The 15,518-nt window shown below is 39.7% G+C and overlaps 1 protein-coding gene across 6 annotated transcripts in view; it reads left to right on the top strand.

The window, feature by feature from the left end:
- The window catches only part of TAB3 (TGF-beta activated kinase 1 (MAP3K7) binding protein 3), an 89,123-nt gene that overhangs the window by 53,571 nt on the left and 20,034 nt on the right, over positions 1-15,518 (top strand). For all 6 annotated transcript variants that reach the window (XR_010406075.1, XR_010406074.1, XM_064573897.1 and 3 more), the window contains 3 exons: positions 4,992-5,183; positions 9,680-11,141; positions 12,009-12,169. Coding sequence is in view for 4 of the 6 variants with exons in the window: in XM_064573897.1 (XP_064429967.1) it covers positions 5,082-5,183; positions 9,680-11,141; positions 12,009-12,169 (1,725 nt within the window). In the remaining 2 variants the exon portion in view is untranslated. The remainder of the gene's footprint in view (positions 1-4,991; positions 5,184-9,679; positions 11,142-12,008; positions 12,170-15,518) is intronic.

Here is a 15,518-nt window from a genome sequence, read left to right as displayed (position 1 = left end):
AGAGGGACAGCGAGAGAGGGAACACAAGCAGGGGGAGTGGGAGAGGGAGAAGCAGACTTCCCGCGGAGCAGGGAGCCCAATGTGGGGCTTGATCCCAGGACTCTGGGATCATGACCCGAGCTGAAGGCAGACTATTAATGACTGAGCCACCCAGGCGCCCCTGTTAACATTTATGTATTTAGGTGTCCTATTGTTGGGTGTGTATTTACAACTGTAATATTCTCTTGTTGGATTGATCCTTTTATCATTACATAATGCCTTTCTTTGTCTTCTGTTGCAGTCTTTGTTGTATTTTATTTTTTAAAATATTTTATTTATTTTAGAGAGAGCCCAAGAGAGAGCGGAGAGCACAAGCAGGGAGGTGAGGAGAGGGGCAAAGGGAGGGGCAGAAGTGAACTCCCCGCAGAGCAGGGAGCCCGATGTGGAGCTCTATCCCAGGACCCTGGGATCATGACCTGAGCCGCTTAACTAACTCAGCCACCCAGGTGCCTCACAGTCTTTGTTTTAAAGTTTATTTTGTCTGATAGAAGTATTGCTACCCAAGTTGTTTGTTTGGTTTTTTTTTGGCTTTCATTTGCATGGAATGTTTTTCCATCTCTTCATTTTCAGTCTATATGTCTTTTTGCCTGAAGTTAAGTCTCTCCTAGGCAGCATGTAGATGGGTCTTGTTTGTTTTTTTTTATGCATACCCTGTGGCTTTTGATCAGAATATTTAGACCATTCACATTTAAAGTAATTATTGATAGGTATGTACTTATTGCCATTTGTTAATTTTTTCTGATAGCTTTTGTAGTTGTCTGTTTCTTTATTCTCTTGCTCTTCCCTCATGATTGGTGACTTTTAGTTTTATGCTTGGATTCCTTTCTTTTTATTTTTGGTGTGTTTCTTACAGGTTTTTGTGTTGTAGTTACCTTGAGATTCATATATAACATCCTAAGTATATAGCAGTTTATATTAAGTTGCTGATTGCTAAAGTTCTATCACATGTTCTAAAAGAACTATATTTTTACTTTCCCATCCATCTTTTATATGTTTTACATCTTTTTGTGACTTCCTTAATTTTTTAAGTACAAATGATTTTACTCCTGTTGCCTTTTAACCTTCATGCTAGCAGTGTAAGTGATTGATGTACTGTGTGTTTGCCTTTACCCTTGAAATTTTTTCCTTTCATTGTTTTCTTACCCTCTCATCATGGCTTTTTCTTTTGCACTTAAAGAAGTCTCTTTAGCATTTCTTGTAAGGCTGGTTCAGTGGTGATGAACTCCTTTAACTTGTTTGTCTGGGAAACTCTGTCTCTCTGATTTTATGTGATAACCTTGTAGTGCAGAGGATTGTTGTTTGTCAGTTTTTTTCCTTTTGGCACTTTGAGTACATCTTGCCACTCTCTTTTGGCCTGCAATGTTTCTGCTGAAAAATCAGCTGATATCCTCATAGGTTTTTTTGTTGTGCATAACTGTTTGGTTTCCTCTTGCTGCTTGTTAAGATCTTCTCATTATCTTTGATCTTTGACATTTTAATTATTACGTGTTTTGGTATGGCCCTCTTTGGGGCTCTCTGCTTCTTGAACCTGGATGTCTTTTGTTCTCTAGGTTAGGGAAGTTTTCAGCTGTTATTTCTTTCTTTTTTTTTAAATTTAATTTATTCATTTGAGACACAGAGATAAGAGAGAGAGAGAAAGCATGAGCAGGGATAGAGACAGAGGGAGAAGGAGAAGCAGGCTCCCCGCTGAGCCAGGAGCCCAATGTGGGGCTCGATCCCAGGACCCTGGGATCATGATCTGAGCCGAAGGCAGATGCCCAACCATCTGAGTCACCCAGGTGCCGCTGTTATTTCTTCATATAAATTTTCTGCCCCTTTCTCTCTCAATCTCCTTCTGAGATCCATATCATGAGAATGTTAATTTGCTTGATGTTATCATTTTTTAAAATTCCATTTCTTTTTGGTGTCCAGCTTGAATGTTTTTTGTTCCCCTGTTTTCGGGATTGCTCATCTGTTCTTCTGCCATCTTCTGCATCATCTAATCTCCTGTTGATTACCTCTAGTATATTTTTTATTTTAGTCTTTACCGCAGACTTTTTTTTAAAAAAAAACAGTGTCTTTTTGGGCGCCTGGGTGGCTCAGTTGGTTAAGCGACTGCCTTCAGCTCAGGTCATGATCCCAGGGTCCTGGGATCGAGTCCCGCATCGGGCTCCCTGCTCTGCGGGGAGCCTGCTTCTCCCTCTCCCACTCCCCCGCTTGTGTTCCCTCTCTCGCTGTGTCTCTCTCTGTCAAATAAATAAATAAAATCTTAAAAAAAAAAAAAAAAAGAATTTAAAATAAATAAATAAAAAATAAAAAAACAGTGTCTTTTTGTGGAAGTTCTTAGTGAATTCATCCTCTCTTCTCTCCAGTCTGTTGAGCAACTTTATGATCGTTACTTTGAAATCTTTGTTAGGTAGATGGCTTATCTCATTTTGGTTTAGTTATTTCCTTGAAATTTTGTCTTACTAGCATATTCCTCTGCTCCTTTTTTAAATGATTTTCTGTGTTTGTTTCTATGAATGAGGTGAAAGAGCCGCCTCTCCCAGTCTTAGAGGAGTGGCCTTGTGTAGACATATCCCCCATGCAGACTGTGTGTTCCTCGCACGTTTGGGTAGCTGGCTGTCTGGAGCTGCGATCCGTGTGGTCCCCGGGTCCCGGGGCACTCTGCAGCGGGGCTACCCTAATGGAAAACTGGAGCAGCACCTGGCGTGGATGGAGGTATCTCAGGGGGCTTTGCACTGTGCCCCCTTGGTGAGATTATTGGAGCCGTATTGGATATAGGTGAGGTGTGCCCTGGTGTGTGCCTCACTGGGGCTCCCCTGCTTAGATGGCTGGGGCTGGTGTGTGCTTGGGGCCCAGCATTAGCCGAAGAGACAGGCTGTCTAGAACATCCAGTCCCTGCTCCTGCGTGGACTGTCACGGTGGGAGTGGGCAGGTCACCAGTGGCACTCACCAGCACCTCTGACCCCAGGGAGACTTCCAGTCATTACCCCACTGTTTGGTGGATGTTCTGGGGTTAATAAATGGTTTTCCTTCACTTATAGTCTAGTTACCCTTTAAACTGCAGCTTTTTTTCGGTGCACTGGGCAGTGATACCTTCCATTATTGCAGTTTGTGGCATCAAGCAGGGGGGGTTGCCATTCTGATTGAGGTCCCTCTAACCTTGTATTGTGTGGAAGTTGTCCCGTCAGCCCCTCGTTCTTTGGGAGGAATTGATGTATATATAGGTGTAAATGTGGTGTGTCCCTGGGAGGATATGAGTTCAGGGTCTTCCTATGCTGCCTTCTTACACCCATCCGAACATTTTTATTTTTGAAGTATTGATTGTAGTTCTCTACACTGTAATGGCATGATTTAAAGTTTCAGGACTTATTTGCAAGGTAAAGAAGATTTGGTGTGGAATGACCCTTCCTTATGAGTGTGGTTTAGACCATGTAGCTTACATCATGGTTTCCATGCCTCTTAAGATGATGCAGGTGTTTACTTCACATACTTAAAAATATTTGACCATCTAGTGAGTGAACACAGCAGAAATTATGAGATTGTATGGTATACACTACGTTTTTCCCCTTTAAAAAAATGGGAAATATGTGCAGTTGAACCCTTGAACAACATATGTTGGAACTGTGTGAGTCCACTTATATGCAGATTTTAAAAAATAAGTACAGTACAGTGCTATAGATGTTTTTTCTTACGATTTTCGTAATGTTTTTTTCTCTAGTTTACTCTATTGTAAGAGTACATTATATAATACATCATTTAACATACAAAATACTTATTAATCGACTGTTTATGTTATCAGTAAGGTCAACAGTATACTGTTAGTAGCTAAGTTTTGGGGGAGTCAGAACTTAAATATGGATTTTCGACTGCACTGGGGTTAGTGCCCATAACCCTTATGCCATTCAAAAGTCAGCTGTGTTAAAACATGTATCAGTTCATTGACCCTTGATGCTGCCAGTGAATTTATGAATTCATTATTTCACTAGTTGCCTTATTTATATGTGGGTGCTCAACTTGAGTAGTGCTGGTGAGATTGGATGTTAATTTTCTCCACTCAAACTGTACCCTTAAATCCTGCCATCTTAGCACCTCTGTCAGTGGCATCAGAAATAAGTGAAAGCCTAGCTATTTAGGTCTGGCTAATGGTGGGCCAGCAGCATGATCTTTTTAATTAATAAATTTCTTTGTCTTCCAAGATTTTATTTAAATTCAAGTTAGTTAACATGTGGTGTAGTATTGGTTTCAGGAGTAGAATTTAGTTATCCATCACTTATATACAACATCCGGTGCTCATCACAAGTGCCATCCTTAATTACCATTTCTCATTTAGCCCATCCCCCCCACCTCACCTCCAGCAAAGCATCATGGTTAAAAACAAAGGATTCTAAGTTTCCGTTTTTGTTTGCTAAGTTATTTCCTTTAGACTTTGGGTTTCCTTTACTCATACTTCAAATCTTTTAGCCTCAGAGTACAAGTAGGATGTAAGACAGGACAGGTAATGCTTTCTGGTGTTATCATCAAGTCCTTGTTTTCTTATTATTTCGGACATCAAAATGATTACTGTGCTTTAGGGGAGTGATGTCATAGACCTTGGGAAAATATGAGTGATTATACATAAGTAGCATTTCTCAAGGCTAGCAAAATATGGTTGCCAAAAGGTAATACTCTAGTTTTAATCTAGCTGCTGCTTTATTTTTTTAAGCATTAAAATGAAACAGGTTTTCAGATGTTTTTTGGCTTTTTTTGTTTCTAAACCAGTGATTGGCTATATTATATCAGAAAAGTCTGGCTAAGTTGAATCTGTCAATTTTACAACTCTCCATTTTAACATAGTGATCATTTCTATTTGAATAAAGTGAAATATGTAAGTAAATTCAGCCGTACCTTATTGAAGTATTGTTGACACACAATGTTACATGAGTTTTAGGTGTGCAAACACAGTGATTAATTTTGATTTCTTTTAATAGAAAATGAATGCGGTGTTGGAAGATCATTACTATTGGAAGGCCGGTTAGCATCAATTTCCCAACAGATACTTGACCACCATTTGTTCTGGCATGGCGCAGAGCACTCCACAGCTTGATATGCAGGTTCTCCATGACCTCCGACAACGTTTCCCGGAGATTCCAGAGGGTGTTGTATCTCAGTGCATGTTACAGGTAGATTACCCAGCAATGATAGTGATATTAAGCTACAGTTCTCCTTAAGTTTTCTTGTCTATGTGGAGGGCAGTAGGAGATATTTAGAGCAGGATTTCACAACCGTGGTGCTATTGACATTTTGGGCTGGGTAATCTTTGTTGTGGGGCCCTGCCTTGTACATTGTAGGCTGTTTAGCAGCATTCCTGGTCTCTACCACTAGATGCCAATAGCACTCTTGCAGTTGTGACAACCAAAAATGTCTGCACACATTGCTAAATATCTTATGGGAGGCAAAACCTCTACCCCATTGAGAACCACTGATTTTGGGGGGAAAAAAAAGGCATGTAGCAAAACAAAAACTGATTATGTTCATATTTCACTTTTCACATTTTTAGAGTTGATCAGTCCCCAAATCCTTGGATTTGAATTTTGAATCTCAGATTTATCATTATAACTTTTTAGGCTATATACTTTTGAGGCTATTTTTTATTTTTATTTTTTTTTAATATTTTTTTTATTTATTTGACAAAGAGAGAGACAGCGAGAGAGGGAACACAAGCAGGGGGAATGGCAGAGGGAGAAGCAGGCTTCCCGCTGAGCAGGGAGCCTGATGCAGGGCTTGATCCCAGGACCCTGGGATCATGACCTGAGCCAAAGGCAGATGCTTAATGACTGAGCCACCCAGGCACCCCAAGCCTATTTTTTAAAGTCTATAGAGAGTCCAGTCCCTTTCTTACTGTTTTTCTGGTTGATAAATGCTTACCAATAGGTAATTTTAAGTATAAGGCCACTTTCTCTAAGTTTAATCATATTCCTTTGGTTTGGTTGTCTTGTAGTGAAATGTATCTTTAATATTGGGTAGAATGTGTTTTCCCATTCAAGGGACAAGAGAGAAACTGGCCTAATGCTTCCCTTACTGAATTTTGCATCATCCTCCACAGGATCTCAGTGTGTTTTGGGTTATAGCATTTCCCTCTTTGGTTCACTTTTGGGTACAGCACCTTTGTCTTGCCCACTGGACTTCCTCACACTACAGTCAGTTCAAATTCTACCTTACTGCAGTGTGAGCGGCTCAGGTTATCACCTAAGCCTATATACAGTGGAGGTTAATTACAAATAGAACAGAACAATTATGGTAAAAGAGGTGCTTCCTAGCCCTTCTGCTAGGTCTAGACCTTTGGGCTTACGGTTTTTGTATTATAGCTTGCTTTTTGTTTTTTCCAACACACATTCCCAGTCTGAATTTCCGTTCTTTACTTCAGTCACATTTTGGTCTCTGGTAGAGCAAAGGTGCTTCCCACTGGAGTAAAACCAAGCATGAGTGAGGCTTTTAGCTAAAACCATTTTCTAGCAGTCACCTTCCTTACCACCTATCCCCCATCTCTGACTTTGTTTTTTTCAAATTTAATTTATCCCTTTATCACCTGTATTTTTTCATGGCTTAGTGTCTTTATCACACTAAACTGAAGGAATGAACTTTAAATTGAGCTTAATGAACATTTGTTGCTAATTTACATTGACCCAAGTCTTTCTCTTCTTTGTTCCTTTGGGATTAATAGAGTTTATTGGTATGGAGACTTACTACCACTGAGTGGCTCTGAAAAGTTTTTCTGTTTGCATTTAAAGACTCAGCAGTTTACATTTAATATACAGTCTTAAAGCCTCTCTCTCTGGAGCTATCATCTCTCAATTTAGGGTCACTTTTTAGGAGTATGATTTTTTTTTTTGCCTTGATCTTTTCAAGAGTTTATATATGGTTTTTGTTTGTTTAATTCTCACCTCTTGGGGTACCTGGCTGGCTCAGTCAGTAGAACATCCAACTCTTGATCTCAGGGTCGTGAGTTCAAGGCCCACATTGGACGTGGAGTCTACTTAAAAAAAAGAAAAAGAAAGAGAAAAGAATTCTGACCTCTTTATCCAACTAAGTAATTTTGATTTCTTTATTTATATTTACTATTTGGTAAATTTTGTATCCATTTTTTTTCTTTTGAAGGCATTCTGCAGGTTAAAGATAACATTTGAATCTATTTTGGTGGTATTCTTTTAAAAATGATTTTGTAAAAATAATACTTAAATACTTTGTATTGCTGGTTTAAATTTTTTCTTCATGTGAAAATTTACTTACCTTGTTACTATAGACATGCATTTGAATAGGCTGACAAACCAACTTTGTACCATTGTGAATTTGGGTCCTCGTGTGAGGATACTGTTCAGGCTCCCTAATTCACTGTAGAAAACATGAAATTTCAGCAGCGTTGATACAAATGTCAAATAGTGAAGTATCCACGAGTGCTTTAGATTTCATATAAAACTGGCTAATTTTTGTTCTCCTTTTAGTCCAATTGCAGAGATACCTTATTTTCACTTTTCATACATATTCTTTTCTTTCAGATATCTGTCAGTGACATTTTCTAGTTGGCAATCAGTTTAAATCCTTTGGATCCAAATTTGCTTAATACCTAGCTTCTCTTCCTTGATCACAGTGATTTTTAAGCAGGACTTTTAAAAAGGCCAAACTTTGAGTTTTAATAATTTTCTTCTTAAATTTCAGCAATTACTTTTCTCTATGGCTCAGAATTTTAGTATCAAAGTTTTATATAAGGAAACAGATACAGGTTATGTATGGAGTTTTGATGAAGCCAATTCTTTAAATTTCTGAGAATTCATTTTGCAAAGGTTTCCTTAACTGAATCTTTGTTTACTTTTTTTTTTTAAAGATTATTTATTTATTTATTTATTTGAGAGAGAGAGAGAGAGAGAGAGCATGAGAGGGGGGAGGGTCAGAGGGAGAAGCAGACTCCCTGCCGAGCAGGGAACCCGATGTGGGACTCGATCCTGGGACTCCAGGATCCTGACCTGAGCTGAAGGCAGTCGCTCAACCAAATGAGCCACCCAGGCACCCTCTTTGTTTACTTCTTAAAGCTTTAGTATAGTAATTTACTTTTGGCTTAACATCCTCTCCCTTGAAATTACTGTGTTATAGTCGAAACAGCAGTGGGAGTAGGAGATGGAGAATCTAGAACTGGCTCTCCTGTTAACTAGTTCAGTGCTAGTTCTCAAGCCATGTAACTCTTTGAGCATCTCTTTCCTCATCTGTAAATTAGTTGAGTTGGAATAGATGAACCCTAAAAGTTCTTCCAGCTCTAAAATTACAGCATTGTACGTTCTGTTTTAGGTTTAACCTTATTTGCTTCCCAGCAGAAGTAAAAGTGTTTCCTTTTATTTTTATATAAAATGTGCTTTTTACTAAAATCAGTATGCAGTAGTAGGTATGTATGTGCTTATTTGTGTATTTATGAACTACAGAGAAAGTCACAGAAATTGAGAAATTTTATTCCAAGGGCAATGGATAATAGTGCTTTAGGCTAATAAAATAGTTCAGAATTTTGTATTTTAATGGAAAACTACCTTATAATTTTCAAATTAAAAAAAGAGGAACCTCCTTCATTAGTTGATTGTTGTTGGAGTATCTAAAATGTCACTTTGGTATTACCATCTTTGAGTGTATGTGTAGTGACTCAAAAAATTCAAATCCTACAATGATTTGAAAGTTCAAGCTACTTTTCAGTGGGTAAAAAATGTTGAGACTGTGGGAGTGTGAATGAATTTCATTAAGGCAGTCGAGACCTGGTTTTCTGTTACATAGCCTTAACTTTGGCCAAGTTGTGGAACCATAGTTCAAAAAGTGTGCTTGTTTTTACTGATTTCTTTGTTTAGCTTAATCTCTCCTAATGATAGTTGAAATTATATAGGGATAAATTTGGTTAAAAGAAAAGGCTGCTTTAGAATTTTTATTGTTTTGACTCTAGGAATTCTATTATAATTTTTCTCCTTTTGTGGTTTCAGTGCCTTTCGAAAACTAAAGCATGGTTATTTTCATGTTTTTCAGTTTGTTTATTCATGTATTTATTTTAAAGATTTTATTTATATATTTGACAGAGAGAGATAGCGAGAGCAGGAACACAAGCAGGGGGAGTGGGAGAAGGAGAAGCAGGCCTCCTGCCGAGCGGGGAGCCCGACGCGGGCCTCGATCCCAGGACCCTGGGATCATGACCTGAGCTGAAGGCAGATGGTTAACCAACTGAGCCACCCAGTCGCCCCCACGTTTTTCAGATTAAATATTAATGATGAATATTGCTTTAACTTATATGTTAAGAGCATTGTGGTGAATCCAAGATTGGCCCAACATGTTAATTTGTGGAGATGCATCAGACCTAAAATGAGTCCTGGATTTGAACTCAGAAGACTTGGAGTTGAGTCACACTGTTCATTAGTGGGTGCTTTCCATTTGTGTAGCAGTAGCGGGAGTACCAGTCATAGGAACTAAATGTCTGTGAAACAATATGAATTGTTTGGGATCTCCTTGTCAGGGTAGGGGACTATGAAGCTGTTAGTGCTTAAAATGCTGTCTCTACTTATTTTATGATAGTTGTCTTTGTGTAACCTGCAAAGCTTGACTTCTATTAGGATTTGTTCAGTTTGTCAGTGTTAATTTTACCATTTTTCTCCCTTAGAACAACAACAATCTTGAAGCCTGTTGCCGAGCCCTTTCCCAGGAGAGTAGCAAATACTTATATATGGAATACCATAGTCCAGATGACAACAGAATGAATAGAAATCGCCTTTTGCATATTAATCTGGGTATCCATTCTCCTAGTAGCTACCACCCAGGAGATGGAACACAACTTAATGGGGGTCGAACACTGGTACATAGCTCAAGTGATGGACATATTGATCCACAGCATGCAGCAAGTAAACAGCTGATATGTTTAGTTCAGGAACCACACTCCGCTCCAGCTGTTGTGGCTGCTACTCCAAACTACAATCCATTTTTTATGAATGAACAGAATAGAAGTGCAGCCACTCCTCCTTCACAGCCACCTCAGCAACCATCTTCCATGCCAACAGGAATGAATCCGTCTGCTATGCAAGGGCCTTCGCCGCCACCGCCGCCACCTCCTTCATACATGCACATACCTCGGTATAGTACAAATCCGATTACTGTTACAGTATCCCAGAACCTCCCTTCTGGACAGACTGTACCAAGAGCTTTACAAATTCTTCCACAAATTCCAAGCAATCTCTATGGGTCTCCCGGTTCTATTTATATTAGACAGACATCTCAGAGTTCATCAGGAAGACAAACTCCTCAGACTACACCATGGCAGTCCTCACCACAGGGCCCAGTGCCTCATTATAGCCAGCGTCCTTTACCTGTTTATGCACATCAACAGAACTATCAACCTTCTCAGTATTCTCCCAAACAACAGCAGATTCCTCAACCTGCTTACCATTCACCACCTCCTTCTCAATGTCCTTCACCCTTCAGCTCTCCACAGCATCAAGTGCAACCTTCCCAGCTGGGCCACCCAAGTTCCCACGTCTTTATGCCACCTAGTCCTTCAACTACTCCACCGCATCCATATCAACAAGGACCTCCTAGCTATCAGAAACAGGGAAGTCATTCAGTATCTTATCTCCCATACACAACATCTAGCTTACCCAAAGGATCCATGAAGAAGATAGAAATTACAGTTGAACCCTCTCAAAGACCTGGGACAGCAATGAACAGGAGCCCTTCACCTATCAGTAATCAGCCGTCTCCACGGAATCAGCACTCCCTGTACACAGCCACCACACCACCTTCAAGTTCTCCTTCGAGAGGAATATCCAGTCAACCAAAACCTCCATTTAGTGTTAATCCTGTGTACATTACATATACGCAGCCAACCGGACCTTCATGTGCTCCATCACCATCTCCTCGAGTGATACCAAACCCAACAACAGTTTTTAAAATTACTGTAGGTCGAGCAACGACTGAAAATCTTTTAAATTTAGTGGACCAAGAAGAACGTTCTGCTGCGCCAGAACCTATTCAGCCCATTTCAGTGGTACCAGGCTCTGGGGGAGAAAAGGGAAGCCATAAATACCAGAGGAGTTCTAGTTCTGGATCAGATGACTATGCCTATACGCAAGGTAATTTGAGCCCTTTTATGAAATTTCATCTTCGTGGTGAGGTGGCTTTTTCAAAATAAATTTATATTAGCTGTTTTAATTAAATGGTTAGTATTTATTAAATATTGGGCAATAGCATCGCTACCAAGAATAGGGTTAGAAAAAAATAGGGTCAGTGCTTCAGAGTTCTCTACAGGCTCTGTTTTAAAATATGAAAATACAGGCATGATAATCGTGACCTAAGAAGGCTGTTTTTAGGAATAACATTCATTGGGACAAAAGCATAGACAAGTGAAATTGATACTGTCAAAAAACAAACCACAGAGTGGGAAAAGGAGATTTATAGTGGATGGGCTAAAGTTTATCAAGGTTAAGGAATTAGAATCTTTTCTAATGAGATTGGCCTGGAGGGTGTAATATTTATAAGTGATACATATTTACAAGTGGGATTGGTGATGAAGACTAATGTTGGATTAGTTAATAGTGGACCTAACTAAAAGGAGGACAGAATTTTTTAAAAGTCTATTCAGATTTCAAGGTATCTGAGAATTTAATATTCTTTCATTATATAAGAATAGTAATTATGACTGTAGTTCGACATGCCTGGTATTAAACCTGTTTAAAACCCACACAGGTACAGTTAAAAAGACAATCAGGGAAACGAAGGTCAACAGAGCAAGAGGGACGTACAGATGATGTCATTTTGGCAGCAGTTACAAGAGCCAGATTAAAGCAAAATAGCATTAGCAAGACACAAGAGTAAATGCCAGCTCAAAATGGAGGACAGGGTTTCTTTTGAGTATTTTATGCATTAGCAGTGCATATAGAAATTTCCCAGTCACTTGTTCAATGTTACCCTCTGCAATGACTCTATCTGTAACACTATAGCTTTGCTGTTACATCAGCGAGCAAGGATGGAGAGGTTAGCAAAGCAGTTGAAACTTGAGAAAGAGGAGCTAGAGCGGTTGAAGGCTGAAGTTAACAGTATGGAGCATGACCTGATGCAGAGACGGCTCAGAAGGGTCAGCTGCACCACTGCGGTCCCCACGGTAAGTCCTCTGTTGGCCTGCGTGGACAGGAAGCTGGGGAGGATGGCTGTCCAGGGCATGTGTTTTTCTTTTAGGTTCTGTTCCTGGCAGGGCCTTTTCGTTTTTTCCACAATGGATGAGAGACTTTCACCTTCGGTTGTTCTCATCACAATAATTCAATGCTTTTATGTCTTCTCACATGTATGAATTCCATAGGTTCATCAGTATTGTCAAATAACTGACAGTTATAACGAAGGTATGGCATCTCATTTACTGTGAATTGCGTTCTGTCAAAATAGAAAAGTGCACCCTGCCCAAGCATTTTATATTTTTTTCTCGTGTGTTCATTTTTTCTTTTAAGCATATAATACGCTTAAAAATTCCAAAGATTTAAAAGTTGTTTTCTTAAGTACGTTGATTCAGAGGAGTTAGAACAGTATCAGTATGAATCTGGGCAAGTGTGCCCTGTAGAGCATTTTAAGGCAGAGCAATTTTGTTAAGTATAAATAATTGTAGGAACGAAGGGAACAGTATTGACAGCGGTCCTAATCGAAACTGCCCTAACGAAAAGATTTGGATAATATATTCTTAACATATTAAGTACTATTTGCGTTCTAAAAAATGTTAAGCTATTCAGAACGTTTTGAAACCAGTCTCCTAACATCTTGTGACAATACAAGCTTTCTGTGATCCGACCTGTCGCTTCACTTTTGACATTTATTGGTGCAGCAGTCCTTGTTGAGTTTATGAATGTGGTCCTGCGCTGGGTGCCTAGTGCATACCTGCTAGCGAGAGAAATAGACCCATGGACAGATAATTAGAATTCAGTGTGGTAAGTGCTGGTGATGCTCACGGGTAATGAGAGAACTCGTACATCAACTAGTCTGTGTATGTACTCAATGCATTTCTTCTGCTGGAATGCCCTCCTGAAGCTCTTCATGGGTAAGTCCTGTGTATTCTTCAGGGCTTCACCTTACCCTTTACTTTGTCTCTGGAGCCATTCCTTATTTTCCTGACCTCTCTCAACGGAGGGTAATTTCTCCGCATTTACAGGTTTGGAGAGGTGAGCATGTATGTCAGGCCTCTTGCAGACAGCATGTCTGCAGCTCCGCCTTCGTATATAAGTTTTTAATGGAGGGTCATGGCTTCAAAGGCAGTCTGTGAACTTCTGAAATTATTTGCAGTATGGACGCATGTCTACAGTTTTCATCTGATTTTCGTAAGGTTAATAGAGTGAAGGGGAAAAGGGTGAGGACCCACTGCTCTAAACAGCATAGTGTTGCTGTATAGGCATAGAGGAAAGGGGGAAAGAAAAGAGAAAAGGAGGGAAAAGGACATGGAGATACGATGTGAAGTTAAGACAGGAACAGACTTTCAGGAGGCAGCAAATACAGGTCTTACACTTAAGCTGAGATTTCTGATGTCTTAACAGGTTAGTGTGCATCTGCCGATTGGGGTTTAGACCTTGAGGGTGAGGTGTTTTTTTTGTTTTGTTTTGTTTTTGTCTTTTTTTTTTATTCTTATGTTAATCCCCATACATTACATCATTAGTTTTAGATGAAGTGTTCCATGATTCATTGTTTGTGCATAACACCCAGTGCTCCGTGCAGAATGTGCCCTCCTCAATACCCACCACTAGGCTAACCCATCCTCCCACCCCCCTCCCCTCTAGAACCCCCAATTTGTTTTTCAGAGTCCATCGTCTCTCATGGTTCGTCTACCCCTCCGATTTCCCCCGCTTCATTCTTCCCCTCCCGCTACCTTCTTCTTCTTTTTTTTCTTAACGTATATTGCATTATTTGTTTCAGAGGTACAGATCTGAGATTCAACAGTCTTGCACAATTCACAGCGCTTACCAGAGCACATACCCTCCCCAGTATCACCCAGTCACCCCATCCCTCCCACCCCACCCCCTACTCCAGCAACCCTCAGTTGGTTTCCTGCAATTAAGAATTCCTCATATCAGTGAGATCATATGATACATGTCTTTCTCTGTTTGACTTATTTCACTCAACATAATACCCTCCAGTTCCATCCACGTCGTTGCAAATGGCAAGATCTCATTCCTTTTGATGGCTGCGTAATATTCCATTGTATATATATGTAAGAGGGTGAGGTGTTTGAACGTCATTCTGCTGGTAATGGGGAACCAGTGGAATTTTTCAGAAGGAAATTATTGAAAACAGGCATACTTAGTAACCTAATGAAATTTTTTCTAATGTTGACGAAATTCCTAAATATAGTCAGTATTAGAAGTAAGAAGGGAGGGTTTTACTTAAAACACTTAGAAAATTACAAAGCTATCTTTAACTGAAAGGTAGTAAGTTTCTCATTGTTTTCTTCACTTGAAATCTTAATTGAATTCTCTGATTGGGGGAGGTATTGAAGAACATAACCCACATAGGAATCTACCCTGGTGGTTGGGCACTTTAGAATCTTTTAGGTACTTACGGAGCATAAACAGATTTTCTTAGCGTAAAAGTCATTTACCCTAACTTAACCAAGTAAGTTTTGTTTAGTAACCTCTTGCTGTGTGGTAATTCCTGCTAAAATGAGCCCTATTGATTTTTTTGTTGTGTTAGAAAGTAGAGAACTGTCAAAGGTAACACAGGTTAGTGCTTCAAAAAAACTCCAGATTTTAGATGAGCACTTTTATTGATGAGTTACTTAAGAAAAGCGGAAGAGTGGAGTGAACCCCCTGTGTAGCCATCACACAGCTTCAGAAATTGGTAGCCCATATGGGTGACAATTTTGGGAGAGAAGAAATTTGTTTGATTCCCTTGTGTTTCTGCTGCCAGGCCTAGAGTAAAATGAAGGACTATTAGCAATGCATGGCTGAGGGACGGACAGTTCTACGTGGAGGTTCAGACAGTGCCTCTATTGAGATGTGAATTTGAATCCTCCTGCTACTTACCTGTCACTCATATATCCTTGGAGAAGTAACTTTCTCTGCTTGTTTTCTTAGCTATACTATCTGTGAGTACCTATCGCATGGGATTAAATAAGATAATAGACATAATTTATGCAGTCCCCAATAAATAGTAAGTATTCTTACTAATGTTGGTTGGACAACACTGGAAAAACCTGCTTGAGATACACACCCACACCCACACACCCACGAACTGTTTTTGCAAAATTTAGATTTAGCCTTAGGTGTATGCATAACATAAGGTATATTATGTAGGAAATTAATCCAGAAGTAAAGCATTTTGTCAGAATTCCCTTTTGTTGATAGAGGCTCATTCGAGGTGCCATGACATAGTTGTAAAGAATGCCCACATAAGGGGTGCCTGGGTAGCTCAGTCAGTTAAGCAGCCGACTCTTCATTTCTGCTCATGTCATGGGATCGAGCCGCACATCGGACTCCATG

Source organism: Mirounga angustirostris, unplaced genomic scaffold (genome assembly GCF_029215605.1).
Source record: "Mirounga angustirostris isolate CCGP_5_RB_7025 unplaced genomic scaffold, mMirAng1.0.hap1 SCAF_11, whole genome shotgun sequence".
NCBI classification, from domain to species: Eukaryota; Metazoa; Chordata; class Mammalia; order Carnivora; family Phocidae; genus Mirounga; species Mirounga angustirostris.
This window is presented reverse-complemented; position numbering and strand designations above follow the sequence as displayed.